This window comes from Macrotis lagotis, chromosome 2 (genome assembly GCF_037893015.1).
Source record: "Macrotis lagotis isolate mMagLag1 chromosome 2, bilby.v1.9.chrom.fasta, whole genome shotgun sequence".
Classification (NCBI taxonomy): Eukaryota; Metazoa; Chordata; class Mammalia; order Peramelemorphia; family Peramelidae; genus Macrotis; species Macrotis lagotis.
Genome location: NC_133659.1, coordinates 305,368,140 through 305,385,432, shown reverse-complemented (window position 1 = coordinate 305,385,432; position 17,293 = coordinate 305,368,140). Strand labels below are relative to the sequence as shown.

The following is a 17,293-nucleotide window of genomic DNA, read 5'->3' as shown; positions in this document are numbered from 1 at the left end:
CTTAATAATTACCTAGCTGTGTGGCCTTGGGCAAGCCACTTAACGCCATTTCCCTTGCAAAAACCAGAAGGAAAAAAAGTCTGGTATTTAAATTAAATGCAAAGATTTGAATATAATAGCCTCATAACTGAATCTTCAAAATACATTCATTTTTTTTCTTGTTAAAAATGACAGATTTGGGGGCAACTAGGTGGCACAGTACATAGAGCACTAGCCCTGGAGTCAGGAGTACCTGAGTTCAAAATCCAGCCTCAGACATTAAATAATTGCCTAGCTGTGTGACCTTGGGCAAGCCACCTAACCCCATTGCCTGAAATGAATAAAAAAAAAAATGACAGATTTCAAAAGTCATTAAGAATACTAGAATTGCAGAATTAGAAGGGACCTCAGAGGTCTCTTTAATAAAGTACTAAAATCATTAACTGATATTTCTTTTTAATTTTGTAATTGAGACATCTTTCCCTCATCACATTTATTACATTATAGTCCATGAATTAATTCCATAAAGGAGCTCATTTGCCCCCCATTTCTCATGGTACAGTAGCTTTCTCTTGCATTTTAGTAGTGCTGCCCAGTTACTGACCCAGCTGCTTTGATTTTAGTTCTTTAAAACTACAAAAAATGGGGGTGGCTAGGTGGCGCAGTGGATAAAGCACCGGCCCTGAAGTCAGGAGTACCTGGGTTCAAATCCGGTCTCAGACACTTAATAATTACCGAGCTATGTGGCCTTGGGCAAGCCACTTAACCCCAATTTGCCTTGCAAAAACCAAAAAAAAAAAACCAAAAAACTACAAAAAATGATGCCAGGAATATTTTGGTTTATGTGGGGCCCATCTGTCTTTGAGCTTCTCCTGACTTCTTAATGAAGCTATGCTAAGAAACAATTAAAAAAAAAAAACTTTGGCATATATAAAGTGTGAACTTCTTTTTCCCTTTTTGACTCCTTACAGGACCCAGCAAGCTCTTCCCCGAGATTCTGTCATAGAAGACTTACATTTACAAAATAGATACCTCCAGGATAAACTGCGTACTTTAGAAGAAGGGATTTCTGTAAAAGATGCATTTTCTAGGCCTTTAGTAAGTCTGTGATTTCATTTTATTAAATTTCATTTCATAAAATAGAAATCATTTGCTTAAGAATCTTGTTAGCTATCTTTCATCGTTTCTTTTCTTTCATGTCAGTGAGCTAGTGTGCAAGTGAACATTGTAGCATCTGATGTTAACTTCTGTTATTGTTTCTTGGACAGTCCTGACAAAAGGATCCACTGTGCATTCCCATTCTAATGGGGATCTTATAGGCAGTTACCCTAAAAGGGTTTTTTGTATCAGGGGACAGTATGCTAAAGAAGAAAAAAAATAGGCTTCTTTGATTCCAGCAAAGGCACATGGAAGGTGCCAGTTTTTTCTTTAAGAATGAATCTTGGTGTGGAATTGTTTACAAAGGTCTTCATGTAAGACCCTCAGCCCAGGTCTTGTTTTCTTCTCTTCGTGCTCTGTCTCATCTTTTGCTACAAAGCAGAGTTCAACATGTGACATAACCACTCTTTCCTCTCTCGCTCCCTACCAAAAAGAACAATTTATGTGGGAGCACACACAACCCCATAACAGTCTTCTCATTTGAACAAGGAGGACCAGAATTGGCAGTGAGCGCTTTGATGTACCCCCCCCCCTTCCGCCCCAGACAACCAGCCAGGGAGTGGCTGCCGCCCTGCTCTGGCCGCAGCTCTGGGTCTCACCAGCTCAGACCCTCAGAGCCCTGGGGACAAACCATTGAATCCGTCCAGGCGACTGATGCTGACCTGGAAGAGTGAACTCAATGGAAAGAAGCAGGGACTGAATCGGGGCTGTTCGGGAAGGGAGGGGGGTGGTCCTTGGAAAGCGAGAAGGGAAGAAAGAAACAGCTGCACCTGCACAGGGACATCTAGAAAAGAGGAGGGGCAGGCTTATGTTGGATCCAGAAGAAGCTGCCAAAGGAGAGGTCGAAAATGTGGCAGCGAATGATAGAGAGTGCCGAGGCAGAAGATGGTAGTGAGGGGATGAGATCAAGCCAGACATCATCCGGCAAGTCACTCAGCTTTGGTGACAGACATGAGTGGTATAATAAAGACTGAAATGGAGCTAGACTTGTTTCCCAGCTTGTATTTTTAGCTAGTTTCCACAAAATGCTTCTTTTTTCCATATGAGAGAAACTGATATATATTTTTAGTTGAAATTTCTAATATACTTAACATTTAAATTTTCTTGTGTTGGTATCCTATTCAGAAAGCAGTGTGATGTCTAGAGCAGCTTTCTTCTCCAAAGAAATTAGACTGAGCAATATTAACAATAATATCATTACCATGAACATGGCTGAGAATTCTTTGTAACAGTGTTTTGTAGGTCTGATTACCACATGATTATCACATGTATCTTCTCTGTGCTTTGTGTGAGGACAGTGACCCCTTAGGAGGAAAGAACTGAAGGTGCCTAGTTTGCATTACAGTGTAGAAGAAGGAAGGTTCAGCTGCGATGGCCTTGAGCTCTTTGCAATTTTTTTATGTTAAATGACCATTTGGTAGCATTGACCTTTCTACTTTACCTAACCCAAACATCCCAACCACTTCCTACAGAAAAATTCACCTACCTCCCAGTTTCTCACCATAGCAGTAAGATAAAGGACAGGCAAAGTGTGGAGGAGGTTGGTGTCTGGCATCAGCTTCTCCCCCTCGGGTGCAAAACACATCTGCCAACTTTCCTTCTGCCAGGGCTGTAATATTTCCTGCTCTCTTTTCCCCTCAATCATCTTGGGATCTTGTCCTCCCCCCTCACACCCCCTCCCAGGACAGAGTAAACTTGAGCACAGGAACTGTTGGGGTTTTTTGGTTTTTGAATCCCTAGGGCCACATAAGAGCCCAGCACCTTGGCACTGTTTATTGGAGGCTGGTTGAACTGCATTTTTTTTTTATCTTGTAGAGTTGTGTTTCATCCTTGATTGTTACAGGATAAAAACCTGACTTAGTGACTCTTTCCCTAATTTAAGAGCATTCTTACTTTAAAGGAACTAATTATTTTACCTTTTTCATATAGAAATCCTGTTTTCCATTTCCTTACCTTGATTTTCTTTTGATTTTCTAGAATAGGCATTTCATCCTGCTAGATGAGTTTATGAATTATTTCTTCCTATTTTATTTTCCTGAAGTCAAAAGAATTGGGATTAGATGGTCAGTCTGACAGAGAACAGTTGCTTCAGAAGGAAAATCTGAAAGTTTCATCTGAAAACATTGAACTAAGATTTCAACTTGAACAAGCAAATAAAGATTTACCAAGATTAAAGGTAATTTTTTATATTTTAGAAATATGCTATTGTCATAAAATCTGGTTTTTATTATATGTGTTTATCATCTTAGCTGGTGAGAAATAAAAGTAGAAAATATATAATATATATATATAAATAATAAATCCATTTCATTTTTCTTAATGATGTGAGTGTGTGTGTGTATGCACACCTCTTAATTACTGCTTTTGACTCTTAAACTTCAAGCACATAACATGTTTATGAAGAGTTGGCATATAGGGGTATACAAACTATACTCACTTGTAAGCAATTACATTTTGAAGACATCAGCAGATGAATGCTAATCTCTATTTAATTCTTTGGTTTTTCAAACCTAAATCTGGTTACTAAAATGTATAGTTTTCTTTTTTTCTCTGCTACCTAATGATTTTTTTAAACTAATTTCTCTTTTCCTATAAAAATGAGTTATTAGATTAACCATCATCTAAATGCTACAAGTGGGTGTAAAAATATTCCAAGTCGGTAAATGAGAAAACAAGAGTAAACAAAAATGTTTATTGATTAAACTTAAGTAATCTCTTGGGTCAATATGTGAAATAATGATTTATAAGAAACTCAAGATTATCGATATAGTATACTGAAATAATAATTCAGGATTCATTATTTCTCTCAATTCCTAGAAATCCTGTATAAATATGGAAATCAACCTTTTGGATCTTCTGAATTTTCCAGAAAAAATGGTTTTATTAGGTTCATCTTTCACATTCCATTGAGTCTTAGAGTGAGAAACCCTGTGACTAGTCCTATTAAATGGATTAACGGAGGCTCCCATGCCTTCGTTGGCATCTGTAACTAGTTCAGTATCTGCATCTCCCATCCTGGAAATTTACTATTTCATGAGATGGTCTCTTTGATCTGCTTTAATTATTCAGAAGTTATTTTGTTCTAAAATATATCCTCCTTCCTTTAACTTTACCCTCTGAGTCCAAGTGGAATGGTCTCCTCCATCTTACATGTTAGTCTGGAAAAGAATTGGAAACAGTCATGTCTGCTATAAGAAAATTTGTATTGAAGAAAAAGACAGGTCATTCTGATGGCAACTAAGGAGTCGTTACTCCCTCTCCAGGGAAAATTCCCTCTAAATTCTATGATGTTGTTTTGGGTTTTTTGTTCTGTTTTAGAGTCAGGTGAGCGATTTGAAAGAAATGTGTGAACTTCTGAAAAAAGAGAAAGCGGAAACTGAAAGAAAACTTGGCCTAGTTCGAGGGGTAAGTGGATAAGTCTATGTAGGGACCTTGGGCCTTCGGAATTCCTGGGATGAAAAGGAGAAAAATATTTCTATGTGTTAATTACAAAAAGAAAAGATGTTTTGGTTAATGCTTCTGTTCTCAGCCAAATGATCTGTTCCATAATATAAACCATGATGTCTTGACACAGCCTCTTTGAAGGAGTAGGAGGTCAGAAGGGTGGAGCCCTTTTATTTCCCTCCGGACCTGGCCCCTGTCTGCCTTGAGCCTCTCCTCTCGCCCTGCCCTGAGCTCATCATCTCAGGATGGAAGGGAACTCACAGTCATCCAATCTGCCCACAGCTGGAGAGGAAGCCCTCTAGTACTAGCTTGTCCTTGCAGTCCTTCACCATTGCTTTCATACCTCTGTGCTGCTCCACCACCATTGCCTCTTCACAGCTCTGGACACCTTCTTGTCCCTTTCATATGTTTTTCTCCCAGCTTCCCGCCAGCTCAGGGTCTCTTCCAATTCATCTTTTCATTGGCTGAGTCTCCCACACATGTACTTATTTTACACATGGTTGACTTTTATCTGTTGCTATATCGCAATGACAAGGTGCTCCTCCCCATTGATGCAGGAGTCAGAAGAGAGACAGAATCAGGCTCTTTATGCTTTTGGTGAATCAGAATCTCACTGAGCCTCAGTTTCTTCATCTGCACATGGGTCTGACAATGCAGATTTTTGAATCTAGGCCTAATGATGTGCTCTATGTTTTTACCTGGGGACGGGCCTCACTACATTAAGAGACCTATCTCCGGGTCCCCTCTGGATGCTGTCAAGTTAGAGGGGGGCTCAGGGTTCTCCTGTAAGTTGAGGAGGGAGCACCCCAGGTGGCAGAACCTCAGCACCTTGAAATGGTGAAGACATGCATTCAGCACCTGGGGTTAAGGGCCCTCGCATCCTGGGTGATCATGCGTTGAATTGTGGGAATAGTGATTAGCATTCTCTCTATATATAAATATATATTCCCTTGCTGGGCTGTCAAGCCACCCTATGAAGCAGGTGCTCCATGCATTATATTCCCCACTTAGAGATGAGAAAACTGGCAGCCAGGCTGCCCAGTGAGCACAACCTGGACACAGGAAGCCTGGCTTTGATGCAGCCTTGGCTGCTTGCTGACAGGGTAACTGGGCAGGTCAGACATCTCTCTTCTGAGGTCTCAAGTCTGACTTCTGTAAAAACGGGAGTGATGACAATACCTTGCCTCTCTGGAAGGTTGTTGTTAGGGGGATGGCGACTTTCTCCGTAGTCACAGAACCAATAACTGCAGAGGCCGCTTCCCAGCCAGCCTTGGTGACCCGCCAGTTCAACCCTCTTGCCAAGGTGCCACCCATGCCTTGTCGGGCCAGTTTACAATGCATAGGCTAAAATCCAATTGTTATGTAAAGAATAATTTAGAATTCAATTCCTAGTCTTCCATAATTGATCTTTTCCCTAGGACTTAGAGATCATATAGAGACTATTCTCCTTGATTAGATGGGAAACTCCTCTAGCTTTGAGCTTGCATATTGAACACTCTCCAGCACTATCTTTAAATAAGATAACATGTGCTTGCTTTAAGGTCAGAAATTTTCCCTGTTATGTGTTTTTGTAATGCTGGATCTTTTATTTAATGTGCAGAAGTACTATTTCTAGGCATGGTCTAATATATTTTTCCATGTTCTTTATTTTGGGGGTGGGGTGGGGGGGTGATATAGTCTGGAAGAAGTGGCAAGACAGTTCCTGAACTGGAAAAAACTATTGGCTTAATGAAAAAAGTTGTGGAAAAAGTCCAGAAAGAAAATGAATCTTTGAAGCGAGCATCAGGAATAATGACAAGTGAGAAAATGTCTTCTCTTGAGCTTGAAAATAAAAATTTGAAGGTAATGGATATATTCTTTTTTAATTTATATTTTATTTTACTTTTTCAATTACATATTATGAAAGTTTTTCCAACATTCATCTACATGGATATGCATATTTTTAAGTTACATAATTCCCCCACACACAATGAACATTCAGGTGAATATTGTGCATTTGTGTTTTAACATGTATATTGTGCATTTGTGTTTAACATGTTTATGGATTAGTCATCAAAATTTATGGATTAGTTATTTTCTATATGAAGAATTAGGATTAAGGGGAAAGAAAGAAAATCATGATATAGAAAAGTAGAACATAAGAGAAATTTTTAGAACATGAATGTAGTGTTCATTCAGAATCAATAGGTTTTTTGTTTTGTTTTGTTTTGTTTTTCTTCCCCTGGATGGGGATGACATTGTCCATAGCTGGTCTCCCAGGGTTGTCCTACCTCTTTGAGCTGCTGAGAGGAGCTGCTTCCCTCAAGGCTGATCATCTCACAATATTGTTGTTAATGTGTAATGTACTCGTGGTTCTACTCCCTTCTCTCAGCATCAGATCCTGTAACTCATTCCATGCTTCTCTAGGGTCTGACCATTCATGGTTTCTTATAGAACAATTAATATTCCATAGCATTCATATACCACAACTTGTTTAGCCATTCCCCAGTTGATGGGCATCCCTTCAAATTCTAATTCTTTGCTACTACAAAAAGAGCTGCTATGAATATTCTTAAACATGTGGGACTTTTCCCATTTTTTATAATTTCTTCTGGATATAGATCTAGAATTGGAATTACTGCATCAAAGGGTATGAACAGTTTTATAGCTGTTAAGCCTAGTTCCATAGATGCTCTCTAGAATGGTTGGATGAGTTTTACCAAACTCCACAAAAATGCATTAATGCTCCAATCCTCCCACAACCTCTCCAACACTGATTGTTTTTTCCTTTTTGTCATCTTAGTTAATCTGATAGGTGTGAGGTAATGTCTCATAATTGTTTTAATTTGCATTTCTCTGATCAGTAATGATTTGTAGCATTTTTTCATATGATTATATATAGCTTTAATTCTTTTGAAAACTGTTTACATGTAGTGGACATATTCTTAATAGTAATTTGTTTTGCTATGGGAAACTTTAAAAATTATTATTATATTAGAAAAGTTGTAATTGTAGTACATTATTTCATCTTGCATAAAATATTTTTAAAATTCATCAGTCATTTCTATGAATTCCATGAGACTCTTTTGTATAAAATCCTAGTTAAGAGTGAGATTGAAGTAAGACTGTATAACAGGGATGAGTATAAAATAGGGTGGGCAGGAGCAGGAACATGGGCCTGGGTGGGTAGAGCCATATAGTTTTCATACTTTTTATAACCAGATAGAGCAAGGCACCAAGAGAAGATTGTATTCTGTATCCCTATAAATGTGGTCTCCAAAAGCACAAGAGCTTTATTTGTGATCATTTCTTTCTTTTTTTTTTAACGTGCACTTTTAAAATATTTAGACTGAATTAGAAAAACTGAAGCTTCATCTTGGACGTCAACTGAGCATGCAGTACGAGCTTAATTCTAAAGGCCCAGACGGTATCATGGCTGAGAACGCCAGGCTTCACAAAGAACTTAAAAAAGTATGCAAGCTTTTATGAATTAGAACTACTTCATAGGCTTCTTATATCAATCAGAGATCTTTTCATTCTTAAACAAAGACAACTATATCTGCAATGAGCTACCCCATTAAAAAAGGGAAGGACAGTTTTCAGCATTCGTGTCCAAAGGGACACAATTTTCCGTTCCTCTTAATTCAAGAGTTCTTAGCCCATTTGGCCAACTGGTGAAGCCTATGGACATCTCAGAATGCATAAAATACATATGGTCTCAAAGGAAACTTTTTACATTGTAAGACAGTTATCAGTTGTTCCTTTTTAAATGGCTCAGCCCCAGGTCAAGAATCTTTTTTTTTTTTAATTTTTGCAAGACAATGAGGTTAAGTGGCTCGCTCAAGGCCACACAGCTAGGTAATTGTTAAGTGTCTGAGGTCAGATTTGAATTCAGGTACTCCTGATTGCAGGGCCAGTGCTCTATCCACTTAGCCACCACCCCTCAGGCCAAGAATCTTAAGCTATGCCCAGAGACAGTGGCAATGTAGCCACTGCTTCTTCTCTTCTGATATCTTTGTATCACCTTCATTCCTTCTTCCTGATCCTGTTCTTCATAAATTTGAGTTAACTGTGCTTCAAAAATAAGGTGTCTTCATTGAAGTAGGCCCTGCCCTGCCCCTTCAGTCAGAGGCCAGGGAGCAGTGAGGGAATGGAGGTATCCCCACTGACAGGGACTCCAACTGGACTCTGGGGCCCTTTGATTTTGTAATGGGAATACAGGGCTTCAAGCCCCCCAGGCTTCTCCAGAAAGAGTCACTCAAAGAAATGTTGATGGAATAGAACAGTAGGATGCTGGCCGTCATGAGAGGCCTTTGAACTGTCTCCTATGCAGTAGGATATGATGGAACAGCTGTTTGTTAGTTGCCTGGCGTGGTTGGAGTCCTTCCTTGAGTGCAGGAGACATCCAAGGTTGAAATAAACCATTTCCTGGGCCTCACGAAGCTTAAGGTCCAGAGTGGGGGGGGACAGAGGAATAGCCAGGTAATGATACTACCACATGATAAATTCCATAGGGAATTACTTTTTGTAAATGAGCCTTAAGACCCCCAAAGGACTGAAGAGTGGCATTCAGATTGGAGTTTGTAGGGCAAATGTATTCAACGTTTTACAAGACATGGGGAACAGCTGGGGAAGGGCAGAGCATCCCAGGGAGGAGGAAACCAGTGTCCTCCCTCTTCTGCCTTGGAGAATTCCCAGTTTCCTCCAGAGTTCACCCAAATACTCTCTTAATCTAACTCCTCAGTGCCTCTCCCCCCAGATCCTGCAACTCATTCTAGGGCCTATATTTTGGGCACACTTCTTTTGGCATGCACATAGGTATTTGTGATGTCTTCTCCTGTAGAAGGTGAGTTCCTTAGAGTCATTTTCTTCTCTGCACTTAGCCAGGGACTTGTACATAATAAGCTCATTTTTTTTAGGTTTTTGCAAGGCAAATGGGGTTAAGTGGCTTGCCCAAGGCCACACAGCTAGGTAATTATTAAGTGTCTGAGATCGGATTTGAACCCAGGCACTCCTGACTCCAGGGCTGGTGCTTTATCCACTACATCACCTAGCCGCCCCAATAATAAGCTTTTAATAAATTATTGTTCTTGGTTAGGATTCTGGGGATCCCAGTTTCAGACTCAAGATCATATAAAACTCTTATTTCATAATTGAGGAAATCGAGTTTCAGAAAGCTGGCATGATTTACCCAGGGTCCAACAGCTGTTCACCAAATCGGGGTTGGCACCCAACCCCAGCGCATTTTGACTCCCCCAGAGTAGCCCCTGGAGTGGGGAGAGCTGACCTGAGCTGTGAAGGATCAAAGTGACCTTGAAAAGATTCCTCTGCTAGAGGTCACAGGCTCTACTCTCTGAGACCCTAGTGATACAATCAATGAAGTCAGTCATTTTTTATTCACTTTCCACAAAATGTTCTCTGGAACAGACAAATCTCTAAGAATGACCCAAAGCACATGAGAATAGATGAATAGCTGTTGTAAGAGAAAATCTCAAACCTAGTGATATTTTTTCTGCCAAAGCATTAAATACAAAATTAGGAAGGCATCCAAACCACTTCAAACTGATCACAATTTCTTGTTAGGAGAATGGTTTACTCTCCTTTATTTTGCACCTGAGTGTCCCCCCAGGCTGTTTCTTTTATTTCTAGTCTTTCAAATGCCTTAAAACCCTGCACTAACATTTATGGGAATTCTCAGCATATTTTTAAGCCCCTAAGTCTTCATGTGAAATAGCATTGTATGCCATTTTGCCCTAGAAAACAGGTTTAATTTATTTTTTAATACAAGGAAAACAATATAAAGTACTAGGAATCACATACTAAAGAAGCAGTTCTGTGCATATAATGTATTTTGAATGTTTAGTAGCTGAAACATACTCTGTTAAATGTTCAGTGAGCATGGTAAATATGGCTTATGGTCATGGCCATGTGTCACAAGGGTTGGAGTATAGGAGCTCGGCTCCTTCTTTAAAGGTGTAGTCAATTATAATTGTATGTGTGTACACAAAAACTCTCTCTCTCTCTCTCTCTCTCTCTCTCTCTCTCTCTCTTGCCAAATCATAGGTATATGAGAGCCAAGTTTTTATCTGGATCAAAACCAAATTCATTTCATTTGAAAAAGACAACTTTTATCTTTCCAAGTTTCAATGTTGTTGTCCCTCTTATAAAATTTGTCACTTCTAGTATTCTAATTATTCTCCAATAGAAAGTAGAATTTGCTGAGACACTTCGAATGGAAAAAAGTGATTTGGAGTCATCTGTTGAGAAGCTGACGACTCAGCTAAAGGAGATGAGTGTGAGGCTGCATCTGATGGAAAGTGGAGCACCACAAGTGGAAGGGGCCAAAGGCAGGAGTTTGAAATCAGATATGAGGTAAGAGAAGGTTTTAAAGAGACAAAAGTCAGGCTCTGTCCTGCTTCCAACATTATTTTGAGAGAATCTGAGTCTGCTCCATCAGGTAACGACATTTAATGGCACAATTTTGATCCTCTGAGCAGCAGGTACTTGATGTCACTGCTAGTGCCTATCATTTCTGTCTGTGTTGCCAATATGGGGCTAGTTGGATTTCTTCGAAAAAAATTTAACCACAGATTTACTTAAAATATAAAATGGAAACTGGAGGCCCTTTATCAGTTATCATCATTTAAGGTTTAAAAATGTCTTTCTTGTTTTGCTTTGTTTTGTTTTTACAGGGCAATAGGATTAAGTGACTTGCCCAAGGTCACCCAGCAAGTGTGTGACACTATCCATCTAGTGACTGAGGCCAGATTTGGATCAGGTCCTCCTGACTCTGGGGCAAGCCCTCTATCCACCTAGCTGCCCCTATAATTTTAATTGCCTCATCCTTCCATGGTTTCTGTCATGAAATTCAAATTTTCCAAGAACTAGCACATGATCCTCACTGCTACTTATACTTTTTTCCCTCTGCTGTTTCTTCATTCAACAAACATTTAGCAGCTTCTATGTCTGGGATATTTTACTAGGCCCTATGGGAGATAGAACCTTTCTGTCAGTAGTCTGAGGGTTTTTGGTATAGTAAGGTAAGATGTGATAAAGTCAAAAGAGGCCCAACTCCAGGTTTAAGCCCCTCAGTGGAGGAAGGGGTCCTTTGTTGAAAATGGAGCCATGGAGAAGGTATAGTGAACCTGGAGAGATGGATGGATGGATTGCAGTAGGCTGATTTGATGAGAAAAGGACTCTAAGTAGAGGGAGCAGCAAGAGGAAAACTGTTGAGATGGGGAAGTGTTCATGTTTGAGGAACAGTTAGTAATCCATGACTGGACATTCTCTCACACTCCTAGAATTCATTCATCTCCATTCAAGCCCTTCTCTCCTTTGCTTCGTTGGGCCCCATCCTCTCTGCCTCCCTGTGGCATCCTTCTTTGCCTGCTTTGCTGCTGATTCCTTCATGTGCACTCTGTTCCAGACCACCTGGCCTACATTCCCTGGCTCTGGGCCATTCTGGCACATCCTGTGTTGTGGAGGTCAAGATCTCACTGGGTTGACACCGTTCTTGAAATATCTCCTTTAGACCAGAGAAGGAAGCTTTCAAAACAAATGAAGTCAAAATGAGCAAAGGACAGAATGAGGGGTCACTGATCAGGAGCAGCTCCTAAGGGAAGCAGCAATTAGAATAGAATGAGCACCTAGAAGAGCAGGGGAAGGACGTTCTCCCTCTCAGAAAAGGAGGCTTTGGAGTACTCTTACCATCTTAGCATCCACTCTTCTCATTGAACAGTTCACTCACATAGCCCCAGCAGCCTAGAAATCCTATAATACTTTGAGAAATCTAGGCTTTCTGGCTCAGTCTCCTTATAACAAATATTTTTAACAGTATAAAGGCTATTGTAGAGTAGACCTCCTAACTTTTGTTTTCTTAATTATACCCCAAGATTGAGTTTCTTTAAAACTTTCCTGAAGGTATTGACTAAAAGCAGAGCTTTTTTTTGTTTGTTTGTTTTGGCAAGGCAGTGAAGTTAAGTGACATGCCCAAGGTTACACAGGTAATTATTAAGTGTCTGAGGCTGGATTTGAACTCGGGTCCTTCTGACTCCAGGACTGGTGCTCTATCCCCTATGCCACCTAGCTGCCCACTGGAAGCAGAGTCTTAAGGGAGCTATTAGGTAAAACTCTGTGCTCATATCTACAACAATTTTTTTTTAAAAAGAGGAAGAAAGAAAAAACACTCAACTTTGTGGCTTAAGTGTAATGCCCTAGCTTTGAGTCCTGCCATGGGAGAGCAGAGACAGTGAGTTGGAGTGGAGGGTCAGTCTCTGTCATAGGGTGCTTGACCACTCAGGTGTTTGGACTTGTCACCTGCATTCACCCACCACTCAAGACTTCCTCCACCAAAGGCTGCCCATCTGGTGTGTCATTCTCTTTAAATGGCCATTTCCTTCTCCACTCATACTCTGGATTTCACTTTTCATGCATAAATTGTCACCAGCCACTGTACATTTCTATACTTTGGGGTCACTTGCAAATGTAATTCTTTTCAAGTAAGAAAAATGCTTCCATGGTCAGAAGTGGAAGACCTTCCTGATATCTGGTGGGTCTCCGCACTGAGCCCTCCACATGTCAGGCCAAGGTCAAAGGAATCTGAAGAAGTTGCATCGGGTGTCAGTATATATAAATTGTCTGATGAAGGTTGTGGAGTTAAAATGCCTGTGGCCAGCTGTTTAGAACTGATGTCAGAGACCCGTACTCCTTCTGACAGAGCCACTGGCCTCTGTCCCTAGTCCTGCATTTTAAACCTTGTGCACTCTTCCTACACATTTGATTTAGTTGCCAGAAATCATCCTTTGCTCCCTCTTTGCAACCCAATCTGACTTCCACCAGTTTGGACCCCCTCCACAGGCAATAGACTCCAAGTCTTTTTGCTCTATGGTGGTGTAGATGTGTGGTGCAGTGGATTAAGTGCAGGGCCTGGAGTCAGAAGAATCCTCTTCCTGAGTTCAAATCTGGCCTCAGACACTCACTAGTTGCATGACCCTGGACAAGTCACTTCATGCTGTGTGCCTCAGTTTTCTCATCTGTAAGATGAGCTGGAGAAGGAAAAGACAAACCTCTCTGGCTTCTCTGCCACGAAAACTCCAAATGGGGTCAGAGTCAGACATGACTGAGAACGACTGAGCCACAATAACCTTTTGTTTTTGTTCCCTATGAGAGTCCTGCCTACTCTGGTGCCCTTAGTTACTCTAAGAATTCAGGGCCCTCAGAATTGCTGCTCTCATTGATAGCTGTGTGTGTGTTTTTTCTATGAAAGCTTTTGCCACATTTTCACTCTTACGTTGTTCCAGATTAACCACTGATCACCTGGCGAAGACAAAGGCCGAATTAGCTCATCAAGCAGGAATTAGTGGAGAGCAACTGGGAGGTGAGAACATCGTTTCTTGCTCTTCAGGGGGGACTGAATGCATCATTGCTTGGTATTGCATGGCTCCCGAGTCATGGGCCAGGTGTGGGCTTTCTCCCCCAAGTCTCTTTGTTAACTGAGACCAAGTTAATCACTTGGGTGGCATCTGCTGTGTGGACATTAACTGGGGCACTGACTCCTTCCTTATGAGGCCCTATGAACATCTGTTCTTTTTCCATAGCTACAAAGTTTAAGACCCCTGTCGGTTCATTTTACATGATGGAGAGATGGTTGTCAGCCTTTGTTTGGGCCATTCTGTCCCTGCCTGGAACCTCTCACTCCTCCATTTTAGACATCCTTCAGGGATTTTGCACTATAGCACAGTCACGTTTCACCTCACTAAGTGTTTGGTAGTTCTGATAGATATTAAATTTGCCTCCTGATGTCAGGTCCTTTACTCCATTCTATGTGCTACCCTGTTCTTGTGGTGTTTAGAAAAAGACATGAGTTGGGAAGCTACTTGACACAGTGGATAGAGCACCAGTCCTGGAGTTAGGGGGACCTAAGTTCAAATCTGGCTTCAGACACTTAATTGCCTGTGTGACCTTGGACAAGTCACTTAACCCCATTGCCTTGCAAGTCAAAAAAGAAAAAAGACATGAGTTGGGATTCCTATGGTCTCAGATACCAGTACTAAAATGTCATATTTCATTAGAAATTCAGGTCAAGGACCCTTTGACATGGCCAGCTAGCCATATGCTGAGGACGGCCTGTGGAAGTTGCTTTTGTCTACATCTCACTAGTTTTGTTTTTTTCCCCAATCCCACAAAGGATAAAATAAATTTTCTCTTCCATTTTCTGATATTGACAGAATTTCTATCCTGCATTTTATGGTTTTTGCAAAGCATTGGAGTTAAGTGATTTGCTCAAGGTCATATAACTAGTTAAATATCTGAGGCCAAATTTTAACGTCTTCCTGACTCCAAGGCCAGTGCTCTATCCATTATGCCAGCTAGCTGCCTCTATCGTACATTGTCAATAAAAAAAACAAAACCTATTTATAGTTAAGAGGCTAATTTATAAATACCATGAAAAATTAATTTATTTACTACCTAATTGCCCCTGGTTTTCTCTTATCATTTTTTCCCTTTTATTCTTAAATTTTTTTTCTTACATTAATCCTTTCCCTCTCCTGTGCCCAGAAAACTATCCCTTCTGACAGATAATTTGAACGACAAATACTTCAGTAAACCCTATATATGACCCTGTATGGGAAAAAAGATGCAGTATTACCCAAATCCTTCACCTTTCTTAGCTCTTTTCCTGAGCCAGTTTGAGCCTTCATAAGCTGTCATAGCTGTCCCAATTCTTCAACCTTCCATTGGTTGTATCCTGTTCTCCCACAGTCCACACACCTCTTTATATATAGACTGAATGCGTCTGTCTCTAGTTTCTATCTTGCAATTTGCCTCTGACATAATTTTTATAAGGAATCCTGGGAGTTCATGGATTATTGATTCAGTTCTTCCTTTTCCTTTATTGTTCAAATTGCCCTAAAATCTTTTCCCCAAGTCTTTATTTTCATTTCTTTGATCTTTTAACCCCCAAAATTCATTTATAACAGGGGCGGCTGGGCAGCTAGGTGGGGCAGTGGATAAAGCACTAGCCCTGGAGTCAGGAATACCTGGCTTCAAATCTGGTCTCAGACACTTAATGACCTAGCCGTGTGGCCTTTGGCAAGCCACTTAACCCTATTGCCTTGCAAAAAAAAAAATTCATTTATAACACCCTCTAAATATGAAAAAAATCTTTCTTGACAATTGTCTTTCATGTGATTGTTAGAGTATCAGATATTTTGCTCACTTCTCATTTCTTCTTCTATAGCAATATTTCATAGTTCACCCTGTTGACAGACCACCTTTTTTCATTGCCAATTAGGCGCAGTCTTGCAAGATTATTTTGGGACATGTGAACTTCCTAGACAATACATTCTTTTATTATAATAGATGAATAATCCTTGTGTTTAAGACTGTAATTTAAACTTCTTCATGGTTTGAAATTTTAAGTATGGAATTTTTCTAGAGAGGTAATCAATGCAATATGATATTCAGGGTTTTTTTTAATATTTGGGGAAATCTATAATTCTTGCTGATTCTAAATTTTTTTATTTTAGCTTCTATAGATGTTCTTCTAAAACTGTTGCCTTTATTTTCTGCTAAATTCTGTTTTCTCTTTGTGGTTGAAATCAATTTTTTTTTCAGATCCTCCTTTGCAGAAATGAACCAACACACCTTCTGCTATTTGGGTTTTTTTTTAATTCATCTTCAAAAGCATTCTGTGTGACTTATTCCTACTGTATTTTGAAAGTTTTATTTCACTTATAAATAATTCCAGAATATTTTGTTCCTATTTCTTAATTTTCTGGGGAGTCTGCATGATTTTTTTCAATTTAACACATACTTTTGGTATTTTGGCTTCTGAGTTTTTTTCACATTCTTCCTTATGTTTTCATGAGTCAGTTTAACTACTAGTAAGCTAGCTTTTTAAATAAGGCTCTATTTCCCTAGGCCTTTTGATCTTAGTCCCCTTATCTCTGTTATCCCTTCTCACTCTCTTTAAGGTGTTAGAAATGGGGTGGGAGGGAGGATTACTTCTCAGACCTGGATGGGATTTCTACCTAGTCACCACAGTGAATTCCTTCACTAGAAGTTCCCTAAAACCATGAAATCACAAGATACCCCAAATTCAAAATTGTTCTTCATTTTTTAAGAATTTCTTTTTTTAATTTTTTTAATTTATTTTTTTTTTGCAAGGCAAACAGGGTTAAGTGGCTTGCCCAAGGCCACATGGCTAGGTAATTATTAAGTGTCTGAGATCGGATTTGAACCCAGGTACTCCTGACTCCAGGGCTGGTGCTTTATCCACTGTGCCACCTAGCCACCCCTATTTTTTTAAGAATTTCTCCTCTGAGTCCAGGACTACTAACTCCATAAACATAATTCTCATAATTTGGCTTCATGAGCTAACATGCAATAGGCACACTTTTAATATCTGTAGAGAATTAAATGTGATCAGAAAGTTTAAGGCTTCAGATGTTGTTGAAAACATTAATTTCCCATTGTATTACTTTTAAAAATTTTCTTTGTTGAGTTTAAGTAAAGTGAACAATAATTAAATGTTTAAATTCCAGTATTATATTTACATCTAACATTATTACTTCTTTAAACAGATTTTGAAAAAATAAAGCCTTCTCATTCATCACTAACTTCAGATTTAGAAAAGGAGCAATTGAAGGTAATTGTTTAGTCAAGAATTTAGTCTTGGAAATCTAGTTCTTATGGCCTTGTAAATGCTTATCATGTAAAAAGTCTTTGAATT

General features: G+C 39.7%; 1 protein-coding gene across 3 annotated transcripts in view; it reads left to right on the top strand.

The window, feature by feature from the left end:
- The window catches only part of CEP290 (centrosomal protein 290), a 93,602-nt gene that overhangs the window by 74,980 nt on the left and 1,329 nt on the right, over nt 1-17,293 (top strand). For 2 of the 3 annotated variants that reach the window (XM_074226537.1, XM_074226536.1), the window contains 8 exons: nt 951-1,077; nt 3,179-3,313; nt 4,456-4,542; nt 6,259-6,423; nt 7,909-8,031; nt 10,766-10,932; nt 13,860-13,936; nt 17,145-17,209. In XM_074226537.1, the coding sequence (XP_074082638.1) occupies nt 951-1,077; nt 3,179-3,313; nt 4,456-4,542; nt 6,259-6,423; nt 7,909-8,031; nt 10,766-10,932; nt 13,860-13,936; nt 17,145-17,209 (946 nt within the window). Of the gene's footprint in view, nt 1-950; nt 1,078-3,114; nt 3,314-4,455; nt 4,543-6,258; nt 6,424-7,908; nt 8,032-10,765; nt 10,933-13,859; nt 13,937-17,144; nt 17,210-17,293 lie in introns of those variants that run through there. The other variant, XM_074226538.1, reaches the window with a different exon arrangement.